The sequence below is a fragment of the Euprymna scolopes genome, chromosome 7 (genome assembly GCF_053919585.1).
Source record: "Euprymna scolopes isolate OS-2025 chromosome 7, ASM5391958v1, whole genome shotgun sequence".
Classification (NCBI taxonomy): domain Eukaryota; kingdom Metazoa; phylum Mollusca; class Cephalopoda; order Sepiida; family Sepiolidae; genus Euprymna; species Euprymna scolopes.
The window spans coordinates 105280062-105305205 of record NC_136488.1 but is presented as its reverse complement, the minus strand read 5'-3'; the positions used below and the strand labels follow the sequence as shown (position 1 = coordinate 105305205).

The 25144-nt window shown below is 28.7% G+C and overlaps 1 protein-coding gene across 4 annotated transcripts in view; it reads left to right on the top strand.

The window, feature by feature from the left end:
- Nucleotides 1–25144, top strand: part of LOC145279874 (RCC1-like G exchanging factor-like protein) — an 81734-nt gene that overhangs the window by 22644 nt on the left and 33946 nt on the right. For all 4 annotated transcript variants that reach the window (XM_080131333.1, XM_080131331.1, XM_080131334.1 and 1 more), the window contains exons 5-11: nt 1273–1401; nt 3153–3219; nt 5394–5445; nt 8832–8916; nt 9653–9763; nt 14781–14942; nt 15861–16034. In XM_080131333.1, coding sequence (XP_079987459.1) covers nt 1273–1401; nt 3153–3219; nt 5394–5445; nt 8832–8916; nt 9653–9763; nt 14781–14942; nt 15861–16034 — 780 coding nt within the window. The remainder of the gene's footprint in view (nt 1–1272; nt 1402–3152; nt 3220–5393; nt 5446–8831; nt 8917–9652; nt 9764–14780; nt 14943–15860; nt 16035–25144) is intronic.

The window sequence follows — 25144 nt, the reverse complement described above, 5'->3', positions numbered from 1 at the left end:
TAAAAAAAAACAAAACAATAAAAACATACAAAAGATAAAAACAGAAATTTAAAAATTTTGACAAAATGTGGAAAAATAATGTGAAAGTTTGTTTTAAATAACTTTAAAAATGTTGAAAAAATGCAAACGTTTCGCACCTTAATCACTAACCTACCACTGGGTTTCTTCATTTAAAGAAATGTTTTTTAAATAAGTTAGACAAAATTCTTTTAAAATATGGAAAAGTAGGTCAATATTTTTAAGAGAATAAAAAAATAAATTTTATACTTTTAAATAAGTGAATCATTTGAACCATGTCAATTGCATGATGAATAATATTATGAGAGGATTGAAAACAATGCAACCTGCAAAATTTGATTGCTTATAATGAACAATTGTTTGTTAACATTGCATTTGAAGATGACCATATTATTGCCTGCAGGGAAGTAGTTTTATAGTAATGTGTTCCACAGATGGGAAGTTAGGCGAAAAAATCTGTTCATGGAAATTCCATTTTATGTTAGGCACACAGAGAAAGAAAGGAAAGCTTTTTTGCCGTTGTGGTAGGGAGATGAGTTCATACTGTGAATGTCTTACGGGAAGGAACCAGAGATTAAAATTGAATTGAACACCTTCCATGGAAATAATGATATAGATGACAACAACTAACAGAAGATTGGGAAAAGGGGCCGTAGAGAAAAGATCATTCTCCCTAGGAGATTGTGAAGTGGATTTTGTATTCTATCAAGAATGTTCTACGCAAGAAATGCATGTATAGGTTGATTTATTTTGTCAGTTTGTTGAGTATGTTTAGTATCTATGTAGAAAGTAATATCAGTTTTCATTCGCCTTCATGCCAACTAAGCTCAGAAATCTGTATAGGTTCCAGAATTCAATATGAAGATTTCGAATTTTAAAACAATGCCTTGAATTGTTATGAAAATAATAGTCAATATGAAAATAGTTTACATAATCCAAATAGTCCAAGTGTATATTTAGCAAGGGAGGTTATCAATTATTCAAGGTAGACATCTAATAATGATTGTTCCTATTTACTTACACAAGGATAGAGTTAGAAACAAGCTCGACTTTTAATGTGGGGAAAATCCAGTTCCCCAAAAAGGGGCACTCTGGAGAGGAACAAAAATAAAATTGTTTCAGTCATGAAGAACCCCTCTTTGACTGATCGAGGACAGAAAATGTGAAGTGCAGCATCAGAACAGATACTACACTATGATCTTGCTCCAAATAATAATGATTATTGACAAATAATTTTATTTATTTCTTTTTCAGAAAGATACTTAGACTATGTAATTGAGCCAGCGAAGATAAATTTGCCTCTACTTCATTCAAGCAAGACGAAGATTTTGAATATGGACGGAGGTCGTGCGCACACAGTTTTACTCACAGATAAGGAAGGAGGTTAGTAAATTCATTATATTAATTCTGATTTAGAGTTTGGTGATATTTGAATTAGAAACTTCAGGTTAATATATTATGCTCATTGATGTGTAGCAAAATTAGTTGTTTTGTTTGTAAAGATTATGTTAAAAATGTAAACTTTTAAGGAAGAAGATGAAATTCTCCATTAGAAATCAAGTTCGAAGTAAGGTTACATGTACGGAAAGTTGTGTCATAGCAGAAAAGTAAGATAAAGTTCTTGCTTTTGGGAAGATATTGCTTTTGAGTCTTCCATCATTCTATGAGGGCTGGAAGGGAAAGATGCAGTTCATCTTGATATAAATTTCTGTAAAGATTATTGTAGAAAAAAATGAACCAAAGCCCACTGCAAATAATGGAGTTATTTGTTGTTCTTTTTAATTGTTTCTATTATTCTACTCACAAAGAGAAAAGTAGAAGAAAAGAATACGCAATCATACAAGTCCTTTATTACCATGGCAGTGTTACATATTTTCTTAAACTTTCCTGCCTTCACATGTATATAAATTACATTTAAAAAACTTGTATTGCTGCTGAGAAGTATTAAAACTTGTTAAAAAAGTATCATTTAGAATTATAAAAATACGAACGTTAAAAATCATATCATTCACACGGAAATGAAAAAAAAAAAAAAAATTTGCCACGGTTATTCTCAGTCTAAAAAAAAATGTAACCCACAATTAGTGGATACTTTTTTTCACTTCTCTGTTCTCTCAAAAATGATTGCAATATGTCAATTCCTCTTTTGATAGGAACATATTCCTCTTTCTCCTGTCAACATAATTCAGCTCTATTTCATAGTCTTTCTTGCCATCACATGTGTATAGATCGTATATTGTTCAGTGACTTGGCACCTCAAGATTTCATTCACAAACAATGCACATATATATATATATATATATATATATATATAGTAATTTATAAAATATATATGGCGATTAAGCTACACTGAATATTCTGCGTTTCATCCACTATAGGATTCGTTAGGCTTATGCGCGAATTCTGTGAATATTCAGTGTAGCTTGATCGCCATATATATTTTATAAATTACTAACTAGCTCTACCTACGTATTGAGCACTTTTGAAGTAAATACTTAAAGTTTACGCATAAATCTATACTTTCGTATATTAATTTTATGTGAGTAAATGAAGTAGTTATATATACATATATATTCTGCAACATCACCCCCAGCCATAATTTCGAGGTCTGGAATCGAATTGCACTGCAGCTGAGCCTGCCTACGCACACATGCGATGCATGTCACCACACAAATTCTTTTGGCAAACGAGATGTCCTCCCAGTACCTTCCCTACAACAAGACAAAAAGAGTCAGCACAACAAAGAAATGTAACATCTGTAAGATTATTTGTCATTTAGTGCAATTCTTGATATTATTTTTTTTCAAGTTATTTCTTTTTTGACCTTTTGAAAATTAAGCAGATTTTTAAGTTTTTGTAATATCATTTTGAAGTCAAAGAAAATTTTCTGTAAAAAATGAGTAATTTTTCATCTCTTTATTTGCTATGTAACCAAGATGGTAAAAATGACCTTTTATGTAGCTTTTTAACAGCAATGTTGTAATTTTGCTTTTTAAACAAAAGTAATTAATAGATTCAGTATTTTACCCTATGGACTTTATCAAAAAATACATAATGAATGAACAGTCAAAATTTATAGTGTTAACATGGTGATATATTTTTTATTCATATTTTCTTTATTTTTCTTTATATAGTTTTTAGCTTTGGAAACAATGCATATGGTCAGTGTGGCCGATCTATAATTGAGAATGAAAAATACAGGTATGATATTTGATGTTCATGATTTTTTTTTTCAAACTTGTTGCTATCAAATTTAAAAGCATAATTTTGAAATCCCAGTTTCAGTATTTTATCATGAGCAAATGTAAATGCATAAAACCTGCATAAGAAATGTGTGTGAGGTCAGTGATAAAAAGAGGTGAACTCATATAACACAGTATTATATAACTTTTGGACTGACTTGATTCTGTTCTTGGCATTGATTTTTTTCCACTCGTTTCTAGAATCAGGTACTTAGAAGGTGGACCATATGCCAGCAGCCATAGTGAAAGTGTTGCTATGGAATGGACAGGATTTGAATAGCCACATCATCAGTACACTTTACCACTACCACCTCTCTTAAAAGTTCTGTTGTAGTTATCTTGTATACTTATGATGGTAAAGTACCAAACAGTAACTACTACAATATTCTTTATTTTCTATAAATAAAAATAAGTGCTTTATGTCAGACTTTTAGAGTAAATGTGGTATTGTGGTGACTAATTCCTATTATCTCTTACTGTGCATGGATTGGATACCATAATACTTAGTTTACTGCACCTTATCATAAGAGAGTTCCATACAAAATTTTAGCCACATTGGCCCAGTAGTTTCCAAAAAAAGTGAAATGGAGAGATAAACAAAAGATTAAGGGAAATATATAGATATAATAGATACATATGTTAAATTTTATGCTGTTAATTAAAAAAAAAAAAAAAAAAAGGATTCTTGTCAGTGTTTGTATAACATTGTAAATTACAATCTGTTCAATTTGGTTCCAAGAACTCAACCTTCTTGCCCTCTTGACTTTAGTCTTTTATAACATCTTTGTGGGGACAAAGCCTCACTGATATGCAAATCAATACACATAAAACTATGTGTTGGTCAACAGTTATTTTGAATGGGTTGTATGTAGAAATGTTCAATCCTCATAGTATTCATCATTGAATTCATTCAGTTCATTATTTTTATCCACAAATGGCTTTTAGTCTTGGTAAATGATGAGTTAAAAAAGAAAAAAGTCGCTTGGAAAATCAGTTAATGTGGTTTCAAGGTAACACGAGAAGCTGGTGGCGAATGTTGATGCTTGTATTCACTCAGTATCTCGGTTTATCATCTATGTTCACTCTGATAAAGGTTCGACTCTATCTGATTGTTCTTGTGCTAAGTCTCCAGTGACCACAATTTTGGACATTGACTGTATCTATTGTATATATACATTGTTTACGGTCTTACCTGATGGTTTCTTTATATGCTTTCTTCAGGTGCTCGACTTTCTTTTTGCTGTCCAGTGTTAAGTCTTTACAAGTGCTGATATACCTCTTGCTTATTTTAACATACGTTAAAATATAACAGACGGTTTGCCTTTATTAAGAGATCAAGTTTTTGAATCGCCAATTTCTCAAGAAGAATGTCTGCCATAATGTTCAGGATCTTGTCTGGCTTTGCATTGCATATCCACCTGATCCTTGCCATGTCATTTCTATGGAATTTGGCAAGTGAGGCTTGGGTGATATCCTAACACTCACTGCCATATAACATCGACTTCACATGCAGTTATCATAGACTTTACACCTGGTAATGGCTGGAGATGTTGAATTCTAAGTAAAACTCCATGATGTCTACTTTCTTATCGTATTCATTTCTTGTAAAATATATATTTCATTAATAAATTACAAGCATGAAATAATATAAGGAAGTTAATTTCTAATGACTGTATGTTATTCTGAAAAACAAAATGTTAGTAACATGTTCTTAGCAACTTTAAATGAACATCATTTTAATCTACATAATAGCTGTAGACAATTTATATTCAGAAATTCTGGATACATCAGCTAAAATTTAATTAGGTATTTTAATGAGTGTGAGAATTGATTAGTTTAAATTTGACAAAAATCAATTCAGAATTGTTTAATTTATTAAAGTTTATATGATTTATCTAATAACTTCAGCTAATAACTGTTTGTTACATTAGTGATAACATTGGAGCACAGAGTGGAGCAGGTGCTAGTGCAAGAATTAGGAGTGGATAGAAGAAATTCAGTTAAATTCTATCATTACTAATCATTACTAATCATTACTAATCAACAGAACCAAGGGAAGAGTCAAGCATGTATATGCAATGTGATGTATCTATCGAGAGTTGAAGATTATATTTTGTTTTTGTTTTATTTTAGTGGAAATCCGACGGTTTATAAAATCAAAGAATTGCCAGATGATGTCATTGAAGTAAGTAGGAGATTTTTTTTTTATTCAGAGACATCACTTTTTTTCTAAAGCTTTTATGAATCCTTTTTATATTAGTGTTTATTGTGATTTGTGCTGGTGGAGGATGTGAATTAAGTTTAATCTTGCTTGTATGGATTGCATGGGTAAATTTTATGAACTTCTTCCTATTTTAATGTATCATTCATTCTCAGTTATTACTCTGATTGTGTTTACAACAGCTATGTTTATAGTACCTTGTTACATGTGAGTGAATGCTGGATTGCTGCTAGTTCAGTCCTTTCTGCAGAACAACATTGCTATGATTAAGTGGATTTGTGGAGTGCATCTTGATGACACAGTTCTAACTGCTTTTGAAGATAAAGATGCCCAGACTAGGGTTGGCTCTGTATTGAAACTACCTATGAGCAGTTGGACAAAGCTTTGGTGAGATAAACAGATGTACACTTTTCTCAATTGAGGGTAAGCAAGAAAAATGCAGGTTAAGATGACCTCACGCAACATGACATTGAAACTAACGTAAATGATAGCATTTCATAGGGAAATCAGTTGGTGCTTCCAACATGTAACCCACATCTGATGTAAAAAAGACACATCAAACAAAGAAAAATACTCAATTTATTTCAAAATATTATTTTATTCAAGTTATAAAAAGTCCAATACTTCTGTTATCTATACAAAACGCCTCTCTACTTTGCTTGTATGCAAAAGTGACCCATTCAAATTGTACACTAATAAAGAGAAACCACTTTTCGTTAAGCTTTAGAAAGGTTACTTCCCTTGTTATGGTGCTCTTCTCTTGATTGCTCTGTACTCTAAGAGATTGTCTAAGATGGCCGTGGTGAACACAATTTTTTCTACATATTGATTATTAATGCACTAATATCATCAATCTTTAATCTGATACATAAAAACATATTTCATGTAGATGCCATCTTAAAAAAAATGGATGTAATTACATTTATTAAAAGTTTACAATTGTTTGGAACAAAACAAATATTTTTGAAAAAAAAACCTCAAAGATATACAAAACAAATTACAATGCCGGACAGTAATAGCTAGTGTATAATATATATATATATATATATATATATATATATATATATATATAGAGAGAGAGAGAGAGAGATTAAAAAGAAACAAATCAAAATTATATGTTCATCAATATTTCATCTTTATTACCCTGGGATGATTAATTTGAAGAAACAAAATACAAGTGGAATATTTGAAAACATATTTATGCTTGTAATTTGAAATGGATGTTTTTGTTTTATTACCTGACAAAATAAATAGCCGTTAGAATTCAAAGTGTTTATAGCATTTATGGCATGGGGTGAATGAAATTTTTTTAAAACAACATATAGTTGTCAGAATTTAAAGATATGATGTTGTTTCTGTTCTTTTCTGGAATGAATATAGTCATTAGAATTCAAAATGTTGGATGTGTATATGAAATAAAATGAGTTTTGATTGATTGATTTTTTATTTTATTATCAATATTATTTTCTGAAGTGTAAGTAAATGTATCTAAATTTAAATTCTTTTTTTTTTTTAATATAAGTTTACTGATTAAAGGAGATGAATTGTAGAAGCCATCACACTGTTTGATTGCGTTTGAGTTTGTAATCAGTGTTGATTTAAGAAGTGTTCACTGAAATCTATTAAAAATGAATTTAATCAGTTTAGCTTGTTTAAAGTTAAAGGAATGACCATACTGCAATGAATGAGATAATAATTCAGGGAATTGCTATTTTTTTTAATGTTTTTTAATGTTTTTTATATTTACTAAGACTTTTCTCTAGTTACCATTGAGTTTCAATTGACAATTATGGCATAGGACAGTATATATACCTGCATTAGATGTAGGTTTGTTTTGAAATTTTTGGTTGTTTTTCATCTTTTATAGTTTGTGGTGTGGTTTGTATTATTGGAATTTCTAGTTTCTTTAGATTGTTGCAAATCATTATATTATTGGCGTGGGTGGGTAAAAGATATCTGTTTATGAAAGAAGTGTCTGGTGTGTATGATTTTTGCTTATTCTTTCTGGAAAATATTTGTATGTATAAGTTTTTTTTAGCATTTAATATATATATATATATATATATATATATATATATATATATTATACACTAGCTGTACTATCCGGTAGATATTGACAGTGTGAGATGCGAAGAAAGCAACCCCTGTCATGGATGTACATAAGAAGCAGAGATATGTCATTGAATTCCTCCATGCAGAAAAAATGAATCGATCAACATTCACCGGTGCTTGTTGAACGTTTATGAAGCTGATGCAGTTGATATTAGCAGAGTTAGAAGATAGATTTATCGATTTTAGAGTGGCGGCAGAGATATGAATGATACAGCATGCTCTGGACTTTTATGACCCAGGTATAAGAAGTGGTAATAAAAAGAAGTTGGCAGAAGTGTATCAAAAATGTTCATGTCGAAAAATAAATTCTGGAGTACAAAAGATTGTTCCTTTGAATAGCACTTCCGTTTTCATAGCTCTTCAAACTTTTAGGTTTTTTTGTATAAAAATAGTAGGCCTTACTTTTGGTATGATCCTTGTATATAGTGCATAATTTATATATATAATATTTATGAGGGATACAAAATGGCTGGTGGACTATGAATGGATCTCCTGATTCTTTTAGAGATTGTTTTTTTTAAGAATTTTTTTTCCTCTGGAAGTGATATGGTGATTTGATTTAGTAAGCATGTGTTTATTCTTGTTTGTTTCTGTGCAAAACAGTTGTTAAGAAATACATTGAATTTTTTATTTATTTATTCAGTAAGTAAAAATATGAATAAAGATTTGTTCATTGGAATTTAAAATACTATCCTTTATTTTATATATAATATTTTATCATGGATTACATATGTGTCTCTTATTGTGTATTTTTTTTATTTTTAGAAATAAGCAAAATGCCTAATTACAAATATAAGAACACATATTTTTTTATGCCTAAATTTGTTTTCACATTGATACCTTTGATTTCACAGAAAAACTGGAAACTCATTCTGATAACGAGTGCATCAGTTCTCCACTGGATGTTATGATGACTCAAAAAGGAAAAAAAAATGTGTTGAATCACCTTAACATTAACTAAATAGTTCATTCGATATCTTTGGCCATGCAAACTCACTTTTCAGTTTTTCTGTGAAAGCAATGTTATCAATAGACAATCAAATTAATGTATAGTGTTCTTTTATATATTTTTTTATACATACTTACATACATATCATAAGTAATTTAACAAATTTTATTGTGAACATATATTTGCTTTGGTCATTTATTTCATAATCAGTTTAACCTGCTATAACATACCCAAAGCAAGAATATTGTCTTCATAAAATCACCCATTTTTATTCTTTTTAACTTTTTAGGTTATCTGTGGACAAGATCACACTCTATTCCTTACAAAAGCAGGTGTTGTCTACAGCTGTGGTTTGGGTTCCGATGGACAGACAGGTCAGTTCTCATTTTCATCCTCTGTATAAGACTGCATTTTTTATTTGCCTATCTCCCTTCCCCATAAATTAATAATACAAATAATATTGCAATAGTTGTCATTATTGGGTATTCTACCCTCTCTGCTTGGACAGCCTTTATTCAGAACTCTGAATTCATTGGAAGGAGCCTGCTCAATCGATCAAGAGTGAATGCTGTCATGTACTGCAGAAAGCAAAAAATATTCAACTTTCAGAAGATTATCATTCAGAAGATTATCACCAGTTATACAACAGATCCAAGTGATATTCTTCTGGATTTTTATGGTTGAATAACTAAAATAACTAAAATAATATATGGCTGATAATGAAAACAATCTACCCCCATGAAGTGAATAATCCTAAAGTTTGATGGTAATTCTGTTCAAATCTTTGTTAATGGCTTGCATCAAAGTTTTTTGGGTCATCCAGTTTCCTCCATCCTTCCACCTCAAAAATTCTAGAATTGCTGCTTTGACCAAATCAGTGTAACCAACTGATAATAGTCTGAATAAATCAAATAATCCAAATCATCAATCGTCATTAAAAACATAATACAGAATATCTATAATTAAAACTTGAATGTTATTTAAATTTGAACATTTTCAACCTTTTTCCCTCAAATCCGATTTTTTATAAAGTCGCAATAATCTCAATAAAACATCTTACATTGAATTGATTTTTCTGAAATTCTCTTTTTGCACTCATTTCTTATGCAGGTTTGGGTCATTACCAAAGCATTGGTCGGCCATCTCAAGTAAAAGGTGACCTTGAAGGAGAGCGGATAGTCCAGATAGCTTGTTCTGCGGACTGTGTTCTTGCACTTTCTGGTAAGTCCTGTCCACCTATAGGCTATTTTAGTCTCTGGTGATCTTTCTTTTTATCGTTTACCGTGCTGGAGTTGGAGGAGGGCAAATCAGGTGCAATAAAGTCTTGCGGAAAACTGGCTACAGTGATATGCTCCCTTGGCCTTCGGGACAAGATCAAAGTGTAGTATCTGTTCTTCAGATGCTGCACTTCTATTTCTTGTTCTCTTTCGGTGATATGCTAGTTGGAACAGATTTTTCTACATTTGGATCTTTGAGCCCTGGAAGTTAGTGAATATTCCAACATTGAAATATGCTCTGGTTATCTGCTGCTGCTGCTAATCTTGTTGAAATCCAGCAAAATTTTGAAGTAGCTGCAGGTATGTAGGTTTGGATTTATATGCAATTTCTATTCACAACAATGTCTGATGAAATAGGTGTGAATAATGTTTCCCAACATTAGGCTGATTCAGTTGAATGGATGTTAAGTGTGAAATGTGAAAGATGTTCAGCAAAATTAAAAGGTGAAACAAAAGATAAAGTATTCCTCTTCCTTCTCCTAGGGAAGGAGCAGCAAACGCCCATGACTTTCTATTTCTGAAATGATTTTGAACATTTAAAACCGTTCTGAGGGAACGCCTGTATATATGGCCACATAGGATTTTAGAAGAGTTTCCTGTTGAACTACCAAGTTAGGACCAGCAGCTGCATACCTAAAAGGGTTGGAAACGCATGATGAAAACACACCCGAGATACTATTTAATGTTTGTATAACGTTTGAGGATAAACTTATACACAAAACGAAACTCATTGAAGCGTATAATTATGACATTTATTTGAGATTAACAATAAATATGTTGTTTTATAATTATATTCATAAAGTCTCCTTCAATTTGAATAATGAAGTTTATATTACTTTCGTGCTAGGATCAATTAGTCCTTGTTTATATTGGACATTACTCTATGAAGACTTTTAGGGATAATTTAATGTTAAGAAAGTGCTTAGTAAGTTTTTCTCGACTACGTTCCATACATGATAATCCAAAAGATGTAGACTTGGATCATCATCATCAGCATCAGTGACCCTGCTGTTTAACGACATTGGCAACCATGCCTCTCCAATGTGGACGGCTATCCATAGCTCAAAACAGCTCAACTTTTTGACAATAATCCTGTACATATTTTGACAATAATCCATCAAATAGTCCATCAAAGTGTGTCATGGTTGACTTTGCTTTTTTGATCTTTGCATTTTACCAGATGTTTTTATGCCTCTTTCACAGTAAATATGTCTTAAGAACTCGATCTAGGAGACCAAATATTAAGAATAATGTAATCATGAAAACTATTCAATTTGTCTAGTAGAACTGATTAAGTGATTTTCTTTTTCTGACATAAAATGACTTTTACTCATCACATAAGACTTGCATCTGATGTTTTTGTTGAAAGATTCTTCCTTTTGATACACAGTGTTTTTGATACACAATTTATCTCATAGTTCTATGATTGCTACTGATGGTGTGCTGTATTTGCTGAATAAATTAATGTGTTGTATTAATGCTATTAGTGTATCTTACATTTTAATAACAGTGGTATCTTTCCATCTTATACCTTTAGCTCTTTGCAAACTTTGTAAATGAAAAATCAGGTGACTTTTAAAGAGGTACAATTTCCAAATTGTTATATTCCGCCGTTAAAATAACTGTGTGCCTCTTAATTTGCTGTGGTATTTTAATGGCTGTCACTGATAATTGTGAAATATAGAAAATACGAAATTATATAATATTCCTGCTATAATAAAAATAACTTGTGTCCTTAAACAGCTTCCACATGCTGTAGATAACGTCACACTTAAGCTGGTCATACATAGAAATCATTACTCTGTTAAGATTTCTCCCTTGAGTTTTGAAAAGCTCAATATAAAAGATATAACGTTGAGTTTTATATTATTTGGGTTCTCGTCCTGAGTGTTATTCTCACAGCACTTTGACTTTCTTCAGGTGTATTTTGATGAACTCTGTATGGAATTTGAGTTTTAGTATGATCTATCTTTAGAGATTATTAATACATAGAATATTAATTTTTTGTTTTAAATAGCAATTTAAAAAAAATGATAATTTTATTTACCTTCCAGATAAATAAACGGGACATAATCTATAATTATGAAAGTCAAGAATTGCTTCCCTTTTAATGAAAATGTGTTTTTGAGAGTAAATATATTAAATAATAATTTTATTCATTAAAATCATTTGAAAACAATTTTATGCAAGATATAAATCGCTTATATGCTAAAGGTGATCCTCGTCCATATTCGACAGACTTTATTCTATGGAAATTTTAATTCTACCTCAATCTCTCATGAACTTTTTTCCCAACAAGACAACAGATCTATTTGCTCTTGTATGTACATGCAATCGCTTGTGTAGCAAGATTTGATTGGCAAAAACACATCCACATAGTAATATGTAGGTGATTAGCGCATCACTGTAGTACACACAGCCTTTTCTAATCGCTCAAAACGTGATTCGTGCCAGATATAAACTGTTGAAAAACAACAGACGTAACTCACCTCGTTGTAACTTTGACAGAGGAGTAAATTAAAAGACAAGTAAAAACTATTTCTACTTTAATACGTACCTGCCAACTTGCTTACCTTCCTGTATTCCTATGTTCATGTTAAATTAAAATTATATTAATGAAGATGTTGGTATTTTATATCAAACTTTGGTTACCTCTTTCTTATCAGACAATCTACAGGCACAGCTGACTCAGCATCTTGACATTCAACTAGCCAACAATTCACTGTAACCCCATTCATCATAATCCAAAGGATTGATATCTGGGAACTAGGAGTGAAAATGTCATGTGATCATGAAAATGTCATGTGATCATGAAAATGTCATGTGATCATGAAAATATCATGTGATCATGAAAATGTCATGTGATCATGAAAATATCATGTGATCATGAAAATTTAAAAATTGTTTAGGAATCTATTAGCTCTTATTAAACGATTTTCTTTTACGTTTTTGGTGTAAAATGAACTTTACTCATCACAAAATTTCTTGTATCTCATGTCTTTCTGGATGCAAGGCAACATTTCAGATTGTTCCTTCTGACAATGTTCTTTTGTGATCTTCTAGGATGACCACGACATTGTTCTGCACTCACCAAATAAAGCCATGTGTTCTCGAACATCTCGTACCGTTCTATCTTAAACCTTTAATTCTTTGTGAATTTTAGAAACACAAGATCAAGTGACTTTAAAAAGCGAGAAAGTAAAGTTGTTAATTATGATTTGAGAGTTGAACTTTTTCCGAATTGGCATCGTCATATGAAGAAGTGTGATTACAATTTAAGAATCAGACTTTATCCTTTTTTTTTTTTTTTTTTTTTTTTTGTGGTCAACAAGTCAACAAGTGTATAAAGGGCTGAAAGGCATTATGAAGGAATTAGCAACATTAAGAATGCCAAATTGGGGAGAACTGAGTGTCGAGTGTTTGGCAGTGAAAAGAACAACTTGAAATTACAACGCATGAATTACAGCATCAGTGGAAGGGAATGTTGTCAATTTAGATTTCAACTGGGATGGCTTTCAGTTGGCTCGAACATATACATTTTGAGATTAGAATTTCTTAATATTTACTTTCTTTTAATTTTATCTTTAAATAATTGTCTTGAATTCATTACTCTGTTTTGACACCTATAATTAAATATATTAAATTAATTCAATGTATATTGTTTAATATATTTAATTATATTTGTATTCAAATTAGTAAAACTTGATAATATTTTTATTCCTAATCTCGAGTAGTTACTTCCCTTTAATAATATGCATTACTATTATAGAGTTAATTTACCCTATAGTAAAGTTAGGCTTCCATATGTGCTGACACCAAATATCAGTCCGCAATTCTAAATTTTCTCTTTCTTTACCCTTTTCGCGTAAGGGTGGGGGGTGACGAGGACTTAAGTTAAAACATTAAACTTTTTAGGTTTTTTTGTATAAAAATAGTTTTTATTGTTTTTCAAATTAAAAAAAAAATGTTACTTTATATTTTAGATTTAATTTTTAACTTCTTCGAGATGAGAAGTAAAGCAAAGGCTATCGATTGCTGTACCAAAGCGTCACTAACTGATGGGCTGAACCGTCCTCCTCCGAAGGAGGAAGTTTCATGGGAGTCTGAAATTCACAAGAAGTCTCCAGTCGCATGGATATCCCTGTCAAGGGAGATAATGTTAGGTTTTTGCAGCTTTTGCAGGGAGATGTAGACGTTTTTCTACATGTAGCACCTGGTATTCCCAAATGGTCACTTATCTGGTACTGACCAGGCTCAACATTGCTTAACTTTGGTGAGAACCGGTGCGTCAACGCGATTATACCATATAATGTATATTTTGGCATAATTGTCGGCTTAAATCCAATTTTAAAAATAAAAAGATTTCAAAAATAAAAATAAAGATCAGGATTAAAATATCATAGAAAGTCACACAGCACATGAGATGCTATTTCCAGATATAAACAGAGGCTGAAGAGAGTCCGACATAAGTGACCAAATATTGAACTATTTTGTTTGGATTTAAAACTGATGATATGAATGTTGTTCTGATCTTCTGTAACACAAATACAAATAAATATTTTTACTCCTTTTTTTTGGAAATTTTCTTAATAATGAAATATTTTATTACAGCTCTCTCACACACACACACATACACACACACATATACACATACACACACACATATACACACACACACATACACACACATATACACACACACACACAGACATACACACAGACAGACAGACAGAAGTTAAGTGGCTACAAAAATTGAACTGAGTTTCAATCCCATCTCTCATTAGACCACACTTACCTGTTAGAGGGTCAAAATGTGATTGTTTACTCCTGTATTATTATTTACTCACTTGAAGTTTTAATACGAGTCATTACAAGTGATTGCTTCTATTTGTGGTTATAGAATTTAAATAAATGTTTGTGTTTGTTTTTGTGTTAATGTTTTTTTTTGTATTTGTTTTTAGACAAAGGCGATGTATTTGGTTGGGGCAATTCTGAATATAACCAATTAGCTCTCATCACAGACCACACACAAGTAAACATTCCAAAACGCATTCAAGTTTCAGCCTCTTGTGGAAAAATTGTTAAAGTTGCTTCTGGAGGTTCCATCTGTGGATTTCTCAATGGTAAGTCTTTTTCTTTTCTGTTTCAGCATCATTTTTATCGACGTGTTGAATGTGCACAAGTTTGCTGCATCCTTTTAGATTTGCTGCATCCTTTTAGATTTTCTGCATCCTTTTAGATTTGCTACATCCTTTTAGATTTGCTGCATCCTTTTAGATTAGTATGCATCAGCATCACATCGCAATATCTAGTGCGTCATTGTTGCTCTTTTTAAGTTTATCAACAGAACTTAATATGTCTTTCTCGTGTTGAATAAGAGTCACACAACAACATATTTGGATGCTACTCTGTATGATATTGGCATTGTTAGATATGTTAGCTAGTACATATTACTGATTAGAGTGCTGCCGACAAAAAGTCCAAAGAAATGAGTGGTCAATCCTAACTGGAGAAGTCAAACCATGAGAACAATCATAATCAACAAAAGTTTAAATGTAATATGAACAGACATCTTGCTGCTTAACTCTCCACAATCCCCTGTCAGACATGATAGTAGTTATGTCCAAGTGGCAATATGCCTTTTTGGGGGGTAAAAAGGAGTAAAAAAAAAAGGCAATGAACTTTGCTAATTGATTTTCTTTCACTGTTGATAAATATTGCCACTGTTGCACAATCCCAACTTATAAACAACCAATAACAATGCAATTCTAATGCAAGTGACTTCATTCTCTAACAGTGATGTTCTCAAATTAATTGCATTCTTTATTATATTGGCAGCTTTTGTTTCAAATGCACATCCCAACAGCAAGTTGTACAGACATGCATAATAAAAAGGAGAAAAACACATGGACGAATGTGTGTATGCAACTTAAGTACAGTTTCAAGTAAATGGTTTGGAGTTGCCTGCATGGTAAAATAGTAAAAACTAAATTATATTATGATTTAAATAAATTTCTTATTTTCTTTTCTTATTTCTACAGAGAATGGAGAAGTTTTTACATGGGGTTATGGTATTCTGGGTTTGGGTCCCAATGTGCAAGCAACCACGATTCCAACAAAGTTACCCTCACCATTATTTGGCGCCAATGAAATTGATGCTGGAAAGAAAGTTGTCAACTTGAAATGTGGAGTTTACAGTTTTGCGGCCATTACGAGTAAGTGCAAAATTTTTATAAATAACCAATATTTCAATAATGAAAACTTCTTCATGCAAATTTTGTATTTGAGATTCTGTGAGTATCCTTGATTTGGGTTGATTAACAGTAAGTGACGGACGTCTCACTCAAACCACATCTTCCTTGAAACATGAATCATGTTTGTCTGAATCAGTTTTTTAGTTACATTAAAATATTTAATTTTTTATGAAATCAATAAATCAGCATTTCTCTATCTTTTTATCATATGTAAATGCTTCTATAATTCTTTCAAACACATGTGTGACATGCGAACACATGTGACTTATGGCGTCTTCATCATCATCATCAGCAGCAGCAACAACAGCATAATCATCATCATCAGCTTAACATCCATTTTATGTATTGGATATCTTTTAGAAATTGATTTTCAAACTAACTTATTTCTGTCCAGGTCTTTGTATCGCACTCAGGAATCTGCACAAAATTTTGAATAGAACACTTTATTACTTAGGATTTCTACCAAATTATGGCTGATGGAACAAGAGCATGGTACTCTCATAGACTAAATAGGTTCCATTCAATATTCTGTGCAGATTCCCAAGGTTGACAGAAAGCTTCCTGAGTTTAACAGAAAGATTCTTGGGTTCAACAAGATGCACCTGAAGAAGGTTGACGGTTACATCAACTGAAACGTTGTGAGAATGACACGCAAGATGAGAACAAAAGTGAAAAGAATCCAAATGATACAAATAATCTTATGTTCTATCACTTCTCTCCATTATTATGACTTTCAGATTTTCTTTACATGTGACATGGGCTAGGCAGCCATAAAAATTTAGTTCAAGAAACAAATTCATGTTTAACTAAAATACAAAAAATAGAATTTCCGTAGAATTTTCTGTGAAGCTTGAATTCAATCCCAAAATGCAAAATGTTGCCTGGTGTTCAAATTATTTTCACCTGTTTTATATTTCATATTCTTTCACCTCCTCCTCTTGCAAACGGATATTCATTAGATTTCTGTTCTTATGATTTTTTCCAATGAAGCAAAATAATATGATTTCAAATGCATTTTTTTAACATTACTTTCAAAGAACCTGCACTAAACTCACTCTACATTTGGTGGAAAAAAATCCAGACAATGTCTATACCAGTAAACACCCTTCTTCTCTGCCTTTTTATATTTTCCTTCCAGATTTTTTTTTTCTGTTTTCCTTTAACCAAATCTAAATATTTTACTGTCTAATCTGTTTTCACATTTTTAATATCTACATATATATATATATATATATATATATATATATATATATACATCTATACATCTATCTATCTATATATATATATATATATATATATATATATATATATATATATACATCTATACATCTATCTCTCTCTCTATATATATATATATAAATCTATACATCTATCTCTATATATATATATATATATACATATATATATATACAGTGATGATCATATTTATTGGCACGGTAAAATAAAAGTTAAATTTTGTCTAATAAATTCTAAAAAAGGGATTAAATTAAAGAAAATAACAAAGTATATTATGTATTTTTAACTGGCCTTTCCGATGCAGCAATCGGATTTTAGAAAAAATAAATAACAAAGGAACAACAAACATAATTGCAAAAAACCCTTGTTCAAAATTATTGGCACGATTTATTTAATAATCAATTGTATAGCCTTTGGCCTTGATTACCTTCCTCAGTCGCTTTTCATAGTTTACAACCAAGTTGTTGCACTCTTCAGTAGTAATTTTAGCCCACTCTTCCTGACAATAATCCTCCAATTGAATAAGATTCTTAGGCTTCCTTTGCATTACCCTCAATTTTAATGTTCTCCATAAATTTTCAATTGGATTAAGGTCTGGGCTTTGTGATGGCCACTCCAAAACATTAATATGATTGTCCTCAAGCCATTTCTTAGTCAGTTTAGCCGAATGCTTTGGGTCATTATCTTGCATGAACCACCAACGACGACCAAGTGAGAGCTCTTTAGCAGAGTCTTTCAGGTTTTCATCCAATATTTTAACATAATCTTCCTTTTTTATGCTACCTGTGACCTTAACAAGTCGCCCTGGTCCAGAGGCAGCAAAGGATCCCCAAAACATCAAACTGCCTCCACCGTGCTTCACTGTGGGTATGGTGTTCTTAGGCAGGAAAGCTTCGCCAGATTTTCTGTAAATATAAGACACTTTATTATGGCCAAATAACTCTATTTTCGTTTCGTCAGTCCATAGAACACGTTTCCAGAATGCAACATCTTTATCAATATGACGTTTTGCAAAGGCTAGCCTTGCTTTCAGGTGCATAGGCTTCAATAAGGGAGTCTTTCTCGGACGACATGCTTTTAAACCAGCTCTCTTCAAAACTCTACCAACTGTATGTCGAGATACATTCACTCCAGAGGTGCTCTGTTCATCAACAATCTCCCCAACAGAGATCCTTGGGTTTTGTTTTACTTGTCGAACAATTTTCCGTTCATCTCTTGGGGAAAGAATCCTTTTTCTCCCTCTACCCTCTAAACTCATAACGTGGCCTTGCGATTTGAACTTGTTTATTATGGCTCTAACAGTGGATTTGGGAAGGTTTAGCTTCTTTGAAATCTTATCATAGCCCTCCCCATTGGTATGGCATGCTACAACAAGCTTCCTGACGTCTTCGCTGTGTTCCTTAGTTTTAACCATGGCGATTGAAAATTATAATTTAGTCACTTATAATAGTTTAAATAAATCGCTATTTAAAAATTATCTGAAAAAAATTATTCACTGAATTAGCGTTAAACAAGCATAATATGGCTATAAAAAAGTTCAGAAAGCACGTAAACCGGAAATTGATTGATATTATACTGATACTAAAAGAAAAACAAAGCCGTGCCAATAATTTTGAACAAGGGTTTTTTGCAATTATGTTTGTTGTTCCTTTGTTATTTATTTTTTCTAAAATCCGATTGCTGCATCGGAAAGGCCAGTTAAAAATACATAATATACTTTGTTATTTTCTTTAATTTAATCCTTTTTTAGAATTTATTAGACAAAATTTAACTTTTATTTTACCGTGCCAATAAATATGATCATCACTGTATATATATATATATATATATATATATATATATATATATATATATATATATATATATATATTACTTTGCATATATTGTGATGATATTGACGTTAGGGAAGTAAAAACAAAATTTTTAAAAAACTATAACAAAAAAAAAAAAGAAAATATGTTTATCAGCTGAAAAAAAAACTATATGAAATAAGGATAGTTGAAAAACAATGGGGAGGAAGTTCTTCTCCAAGGAACACAAAAGCAGCTGAAATATATATATATATTTTTTTGCATATATTGCAATCAATATATATTGTTAATTAAGGTGTGGCAGGTGACTGGGACCAAAGACCAAACATACAAGTTGATATATTTAGCGTTAATTTATGAACAGTTTTAGGAATTGCAGTGAATTTTGCAACAGTTGATGACAGGAACATTTTGAGGCAGTTGGCAGCTTGGAAGTCCCATTAGAAAGATCAGATTGATTGGAGTCAAAGCCGGATGAGAATAGATTGGGTGGAGAATAAAATTGTTGTGGACTGATGCAACTGGTAGCTAGTGACATTTGGGGTTACTTTTTCTCTGCTATGTGACGATATCACACGCACATGATAGAACTCAGCTAATTTACAGCAAGTAGTTGTCTTGTGTTGTTTTAATGTAACAGCACTTGGATTTTTTTCCTTTGGTTGATTACATTGACTTTCCTATGATCACACCTCACGTTGGGACTACGTAAAGGCACTCATGTAACAAAAAAAAAAAAAAATTAAGAAAAAAAAGAAAAGGAAAAGGTCCTCTGGGTTCGATATATTTCGCCAAACAAAAAGGGATGGGGGACTCTTTCAAAACCCCAAAAAGTTGGAATGGACAAATGAACAGCACAGTTGAAGCAGCAGAGCGCAAACACAAATATTAAAGTTTAAATCAATTTTATTACAAAATTAGACTATGGGATGAGGTGGGGAAGAAAATTAAACAAAAACACAAATCATGAGTTTTACGATAATGTGTGAAAATGCCAAGTGGAACAAGCAACAAAAAAAGGCAAAACAAAAGGAAACATTAATTCATTGCAAGAGAGAGAGAGAGAGAGAGAGAGAGAGAGAGAGAGAGAGAGAGAGAGAGGTTACAGTTTGTTCTTTTTTATGTAGGATTTCTTTGTCAGATTTTGTTATTTTAGTTTTTCATTGTAGGCATATTGGTTATGTATCATCCATAAGCAGGGATCTATACTATGATTGAAAGCAAAAGCATTTGGGAACTTGAAAAAAACTGTTTTTTTTTCCAGAATTCCCCATATTAAAAGCAAAAAACATATTAAAAACAAAAACAAAGAAAAATCTGAATGATGAGTGTACCTGTGAAAGTACAAAAAAAAATCATATTCCAAAAATTACTTAAACTGATCAAGTAGTATTATTTTTAAATAAGAAAATCAAATTGATTTTCAAACTAACTTATTTCTGTCCAGGTCTTTGTATTGCACTCAGGAATCTGCACAATCTCACCCACCATTTTGAAAAAAATGTTAAGTAACAAAGAGAGATAACCACAATACATACTAGATTTATTGTAATGCCTACGAATTCCTATGAATCACTTAAAAATGATTTTCTTTATAAAAATAAAACCACCTAATTCATTTAGGTGATTTTTGGAATATGATATTTCCGTTTTCTCACAGGCACATACATCATACAGATTTTTGTTTATTTTTGTTTTTTGATATAGGAGTAATTCTGGACATTCAAATAAAAATAATGTGAAATCTTCATCTAAAAAATAATGTGAAATCTTAATTTTAAAAATAATGTGAAATCTTCATCTAAAAAATAATGTGAAATCTTAATTTTAAAAATAATGTGAAATCTTCATCTAAAAAATAATGTGAAATCTTAATTTTAAAAATAATGTGAAATCTTAATTTTAAAAATAATGTGAAATCTTCATTTTAAAAATAATGTGAAATCTTAATTTTAAGAATAATGTGAAATCTTCATCTAAAAAATAATGTGAAATCTTCATCTAAAAAATAATGTGAAATCTTAATTTTAAGAATAATGTGAAATCTTAATTTTAAAAATAATGTGAAATCTTAATTTTAAAAATAATGTGAAATCTTAATTTTAAGAATAATGTGAAATCTTAATTTTAAAAATAATGTGAAATCTTAATTTTAAAAATAATGTGAAATCTTAATTTTAAAAATAATGTGAAATCTTAATTTTAAGAATAATGTGAAATCTTAATTTTAAGAATAATGTGAAATCTTAATTTTAAAAATAATGTGAAATCTTAATTTTAAAAATAATGTGAAATCTTAATTTTAAGAATAATGTGAAATCTTAATTTTAAGAATAATGTGAAATCTTAATTGTATAAATAATGTGAAATCTTAATTTTAAAAATAATGTGAAATCTTAATTTTAAAAATAATGTGAAATCTTAATTTTAAGAATAATGTGAAATCTTAATTTTAAAAATAATGTGAAATCTTAATTTTAAGAATAATGTGAAATCTTAATTTTAAGAATAATGTGAAATCTTCATCTAAAAAATAATGTGAAATCTTCATTTTAAAAATAATGTGAAATCTTAATTTTAAAAATAATGTGAAATCTTAATTTTAAGAATAATGTGAAATCTTAATTTTAAGAATAATGTGAAATCTTAATTGTATAAATAATGTGAAATCTTAATTTTAAAAATAATGTGAAATCTTAATTTTAAAAATAATGTGAAATCTTAATTTTAAGAATAATGTGAAATCTTAATTTTAAAAATAATGTGAAATCTTAATTTTAAGAATAATGTGAAATCTTAATTTTAAGAATAATGTGAAATCTTCATCTAAAAAATAATGTGAAATCTTCATTTTAAAAATAATGTGAAATCTTAATTTAAAAAAAAATGTGAAATCTTAATTTTAAGAATAATGTGAAATCTTAATTTTAAAAATAATGTGAAATCTTAATTTTAAGAATAATGTGAAATCTTAATTTTAAGAATAATGTGAAATCTTAATTTTAAAAATAATGTGAAATCTTAATTTTAAAAATAATGTGAAATCTTAATTTTAAAAATAATGTGAAATCTTAATTTTAAAAATAATGTGAAATCTTAATTTTAAGAATAATGTGAAATCTTAATTTTAAGAATAATGTGAAATCTTAATTTTAAAAATAATGTGAAATCTTAATTTTAAAAATAATGTGAAATCTTAATTTTAAAAATAATGTGAAATCTTAATTTTAAAAATAATGTGAAATCTTAATTTTAAGAACAATGTGAAATCTTAATTTTAAGAATAATGTGAAATCTTAATTTTAAAAATAATGTGAAATCTTAATTTTAAAAATAATGTGAAATCTTAATTTTAAAAATAATGTGAAATCTTAATTTTAAAAATAATGTGAAATCTTAATTTTAAGAATAATGTGAAATCTTAATTTTAAAAATAATGTGAAATCTTAATTTTAAAAATAATGTGAAATCTTAATTTTAAGAATAATGTGAAATCTTAATTTTAAAAATAATGTGAAATCTTAATTTTAAAAATAATGTGAAATCTTAATTTTAAAAATAATGTGAAATCTTAATTTTAAGAATAATGTGAAATCTTAATTTTAAAAATAATGTGAAATCTTAATTTTAAAAATAATGTGAAATCTTAATTTTAAAAATAATGTGAAATCTTAATTTTAAAAATAATGTGAAATCTTAATTTTAAGAATAATGTGAAATCTTAATTTTAAAAATAATGTGAAATCTTAATTTTAAAAATAATGTGAAATCTTAATTTTAAGAATAATGTGAAATCTTAATTTTAAAAATAATGTGAAATCTTAATTTTAAAAATAATGTGAAATCTTAATTTTAAGAATAATGTGAAATCTTCATCTAAAAAATAATGTGAAATCTTAATTTTAAAAATAATGTGAAATCTTCATTTTAAAAATAATGTGAAATCTTAATTTTAAAAATAATGTGAAATCTTCATCTAAAAAATAATGTGAAATCTTAATTTTAAGAATAATGTGAAATCTTAATTTTAAGAATAATGTGAAATCTTAATTTTAAGAATAATGTGAAATCTTAATTTTAAAAATAATGTGAAATCTTCATCTAAAAAATAATGGTAAATCTTAATTTTAAAAATAATGTGAAATCTTAATTTTAAGAATAATGTGAAATCTTAATTTTAAGAATAATGTGAAATCTTAATTTTAAAAATAATGTGAAATCTTAATTTTAAAAATAATGTGAAATCTTAATTTTAAAAATAATGTGAAATCTTAATTTTAAAAATAATGTGAAATCTTCATCTAAAAAATAATGTGAAATCTTAATTTTAAAAATAATGTGAAATCTTAATTTTAAAAATAATGTGAAATCTTAATTTTAAAAATAATGTGAAATCTTAATTTTAAGAATAATGTGAAATCTTCATCTAAAAAATAATGTGAAATCTTAATTTTAAAAATAATGTGAAATCTTCATCTAAAAAATAATGTGAAATCTTAATTTTTAAAATAATGTGAAATCTTAATTTTAAAAATAATGTGAAATCTTAATTTTAAAAATAATGTGAAATCTTAATTTTAAAAATAATGTGAAATCTTAATTTTAAAAATAATGTGAAATCTTAATTTTAAGAATAATGTGAAATCTTCATCTAAAAAATAATGTGAAATCTTAATTTTAAAAATAATGTGAAATCTTCATCTAAAAAATAATGTGAAATCTTAATTTTAAAAATAATGTGAAATCTTCATCTAAAAAATAATGTGAAATCTTAATTTTAAAAATAATGTGAAATCTTAATTTTAAAAATAATGTGAAATCTTAATTTTAACAATAATGTGAAATCTTCATAAAAAAAATAATGTGAAATCTTCATTTTAATAATAATGTGAAATCTTCATTTTAATAATAATGTGAAATCGTCATTTTAATAATAATGTGAAATCGTCATTTTTTAAAAATAATGTGAAATCGTCATTTTAATAATAATGTGAAATCCTCATTTTAATAATAATGTGAAATCTTCATTTTAATAATAATGTGAAATCTTAATTTTAAAAATAATGTGAAATCGTCATTTTAATAATAATGTGAAATCTTCATTTTAATAATAATGGGAAATCGTCATTTTAATAATAATGTGAAATCTTCATTTTAATAATAATTTGAAATCTTCACTTTAATAATAATGTGAAATCTTCATCTAAAAAATAATGTGAAATCTTCATTTTAATAATAATGTGAAATCTTCATTTTAAAAATAATGTGAAATCGTCATTTTAAAAATAATGTGAAATCTTCATCTAAAAAATAATGTGAAATCTTCATTTTAATAATAATGTGAAATCTTCATTTTAATAATAATGTGAAATCTTAATTTTAATAATAATGTGAAATCGTCATTTTAATAATAATGTGAAATCTTCATTTTAATAATAATGTGAAATCGTCATTTTAAAAATAATGTGAAATCTTCATCTTAATAATAATGTGAAATCTTCATCTTAATAATAATGTGAAATCTTCATTTTAATAATAATGTGAAATCTTCATCTTAATAATAATGTGAAATCGTCATTTTAATAATAATGTGAAATCTTCATCTTAATAATAATGTGAAATCTTCATTTTAATAATAATGCGAAATCTTTATCTTAATAATAATTTGAAATCGTCATTTTAAAAATAATGTGAAATCTTCATCTTAATAATAATGTGAAATCTTCATCTTAATAATAATGTGAAATCTTCATTTTAATAATAATGTGAAATCGTCATCTTAAAAATAATGTGAAATCGTCATTTTAATAATAATGTGAAATCTTCACTTTAATAATAATGTGAAATCTTCATTTTAAAAATAATGTGAAATCTTAATTTTAAAAATAATGTGAAATCTTAATTTTAAAAATAATGTGAAATCTTCATTTTAATAATAATGTGAAATCTTCACTTTAATAATAATGTGAAATCTTCATTTTAATAATAATTTTAAATCTTCATCTTAATAATAATGTTAAATCT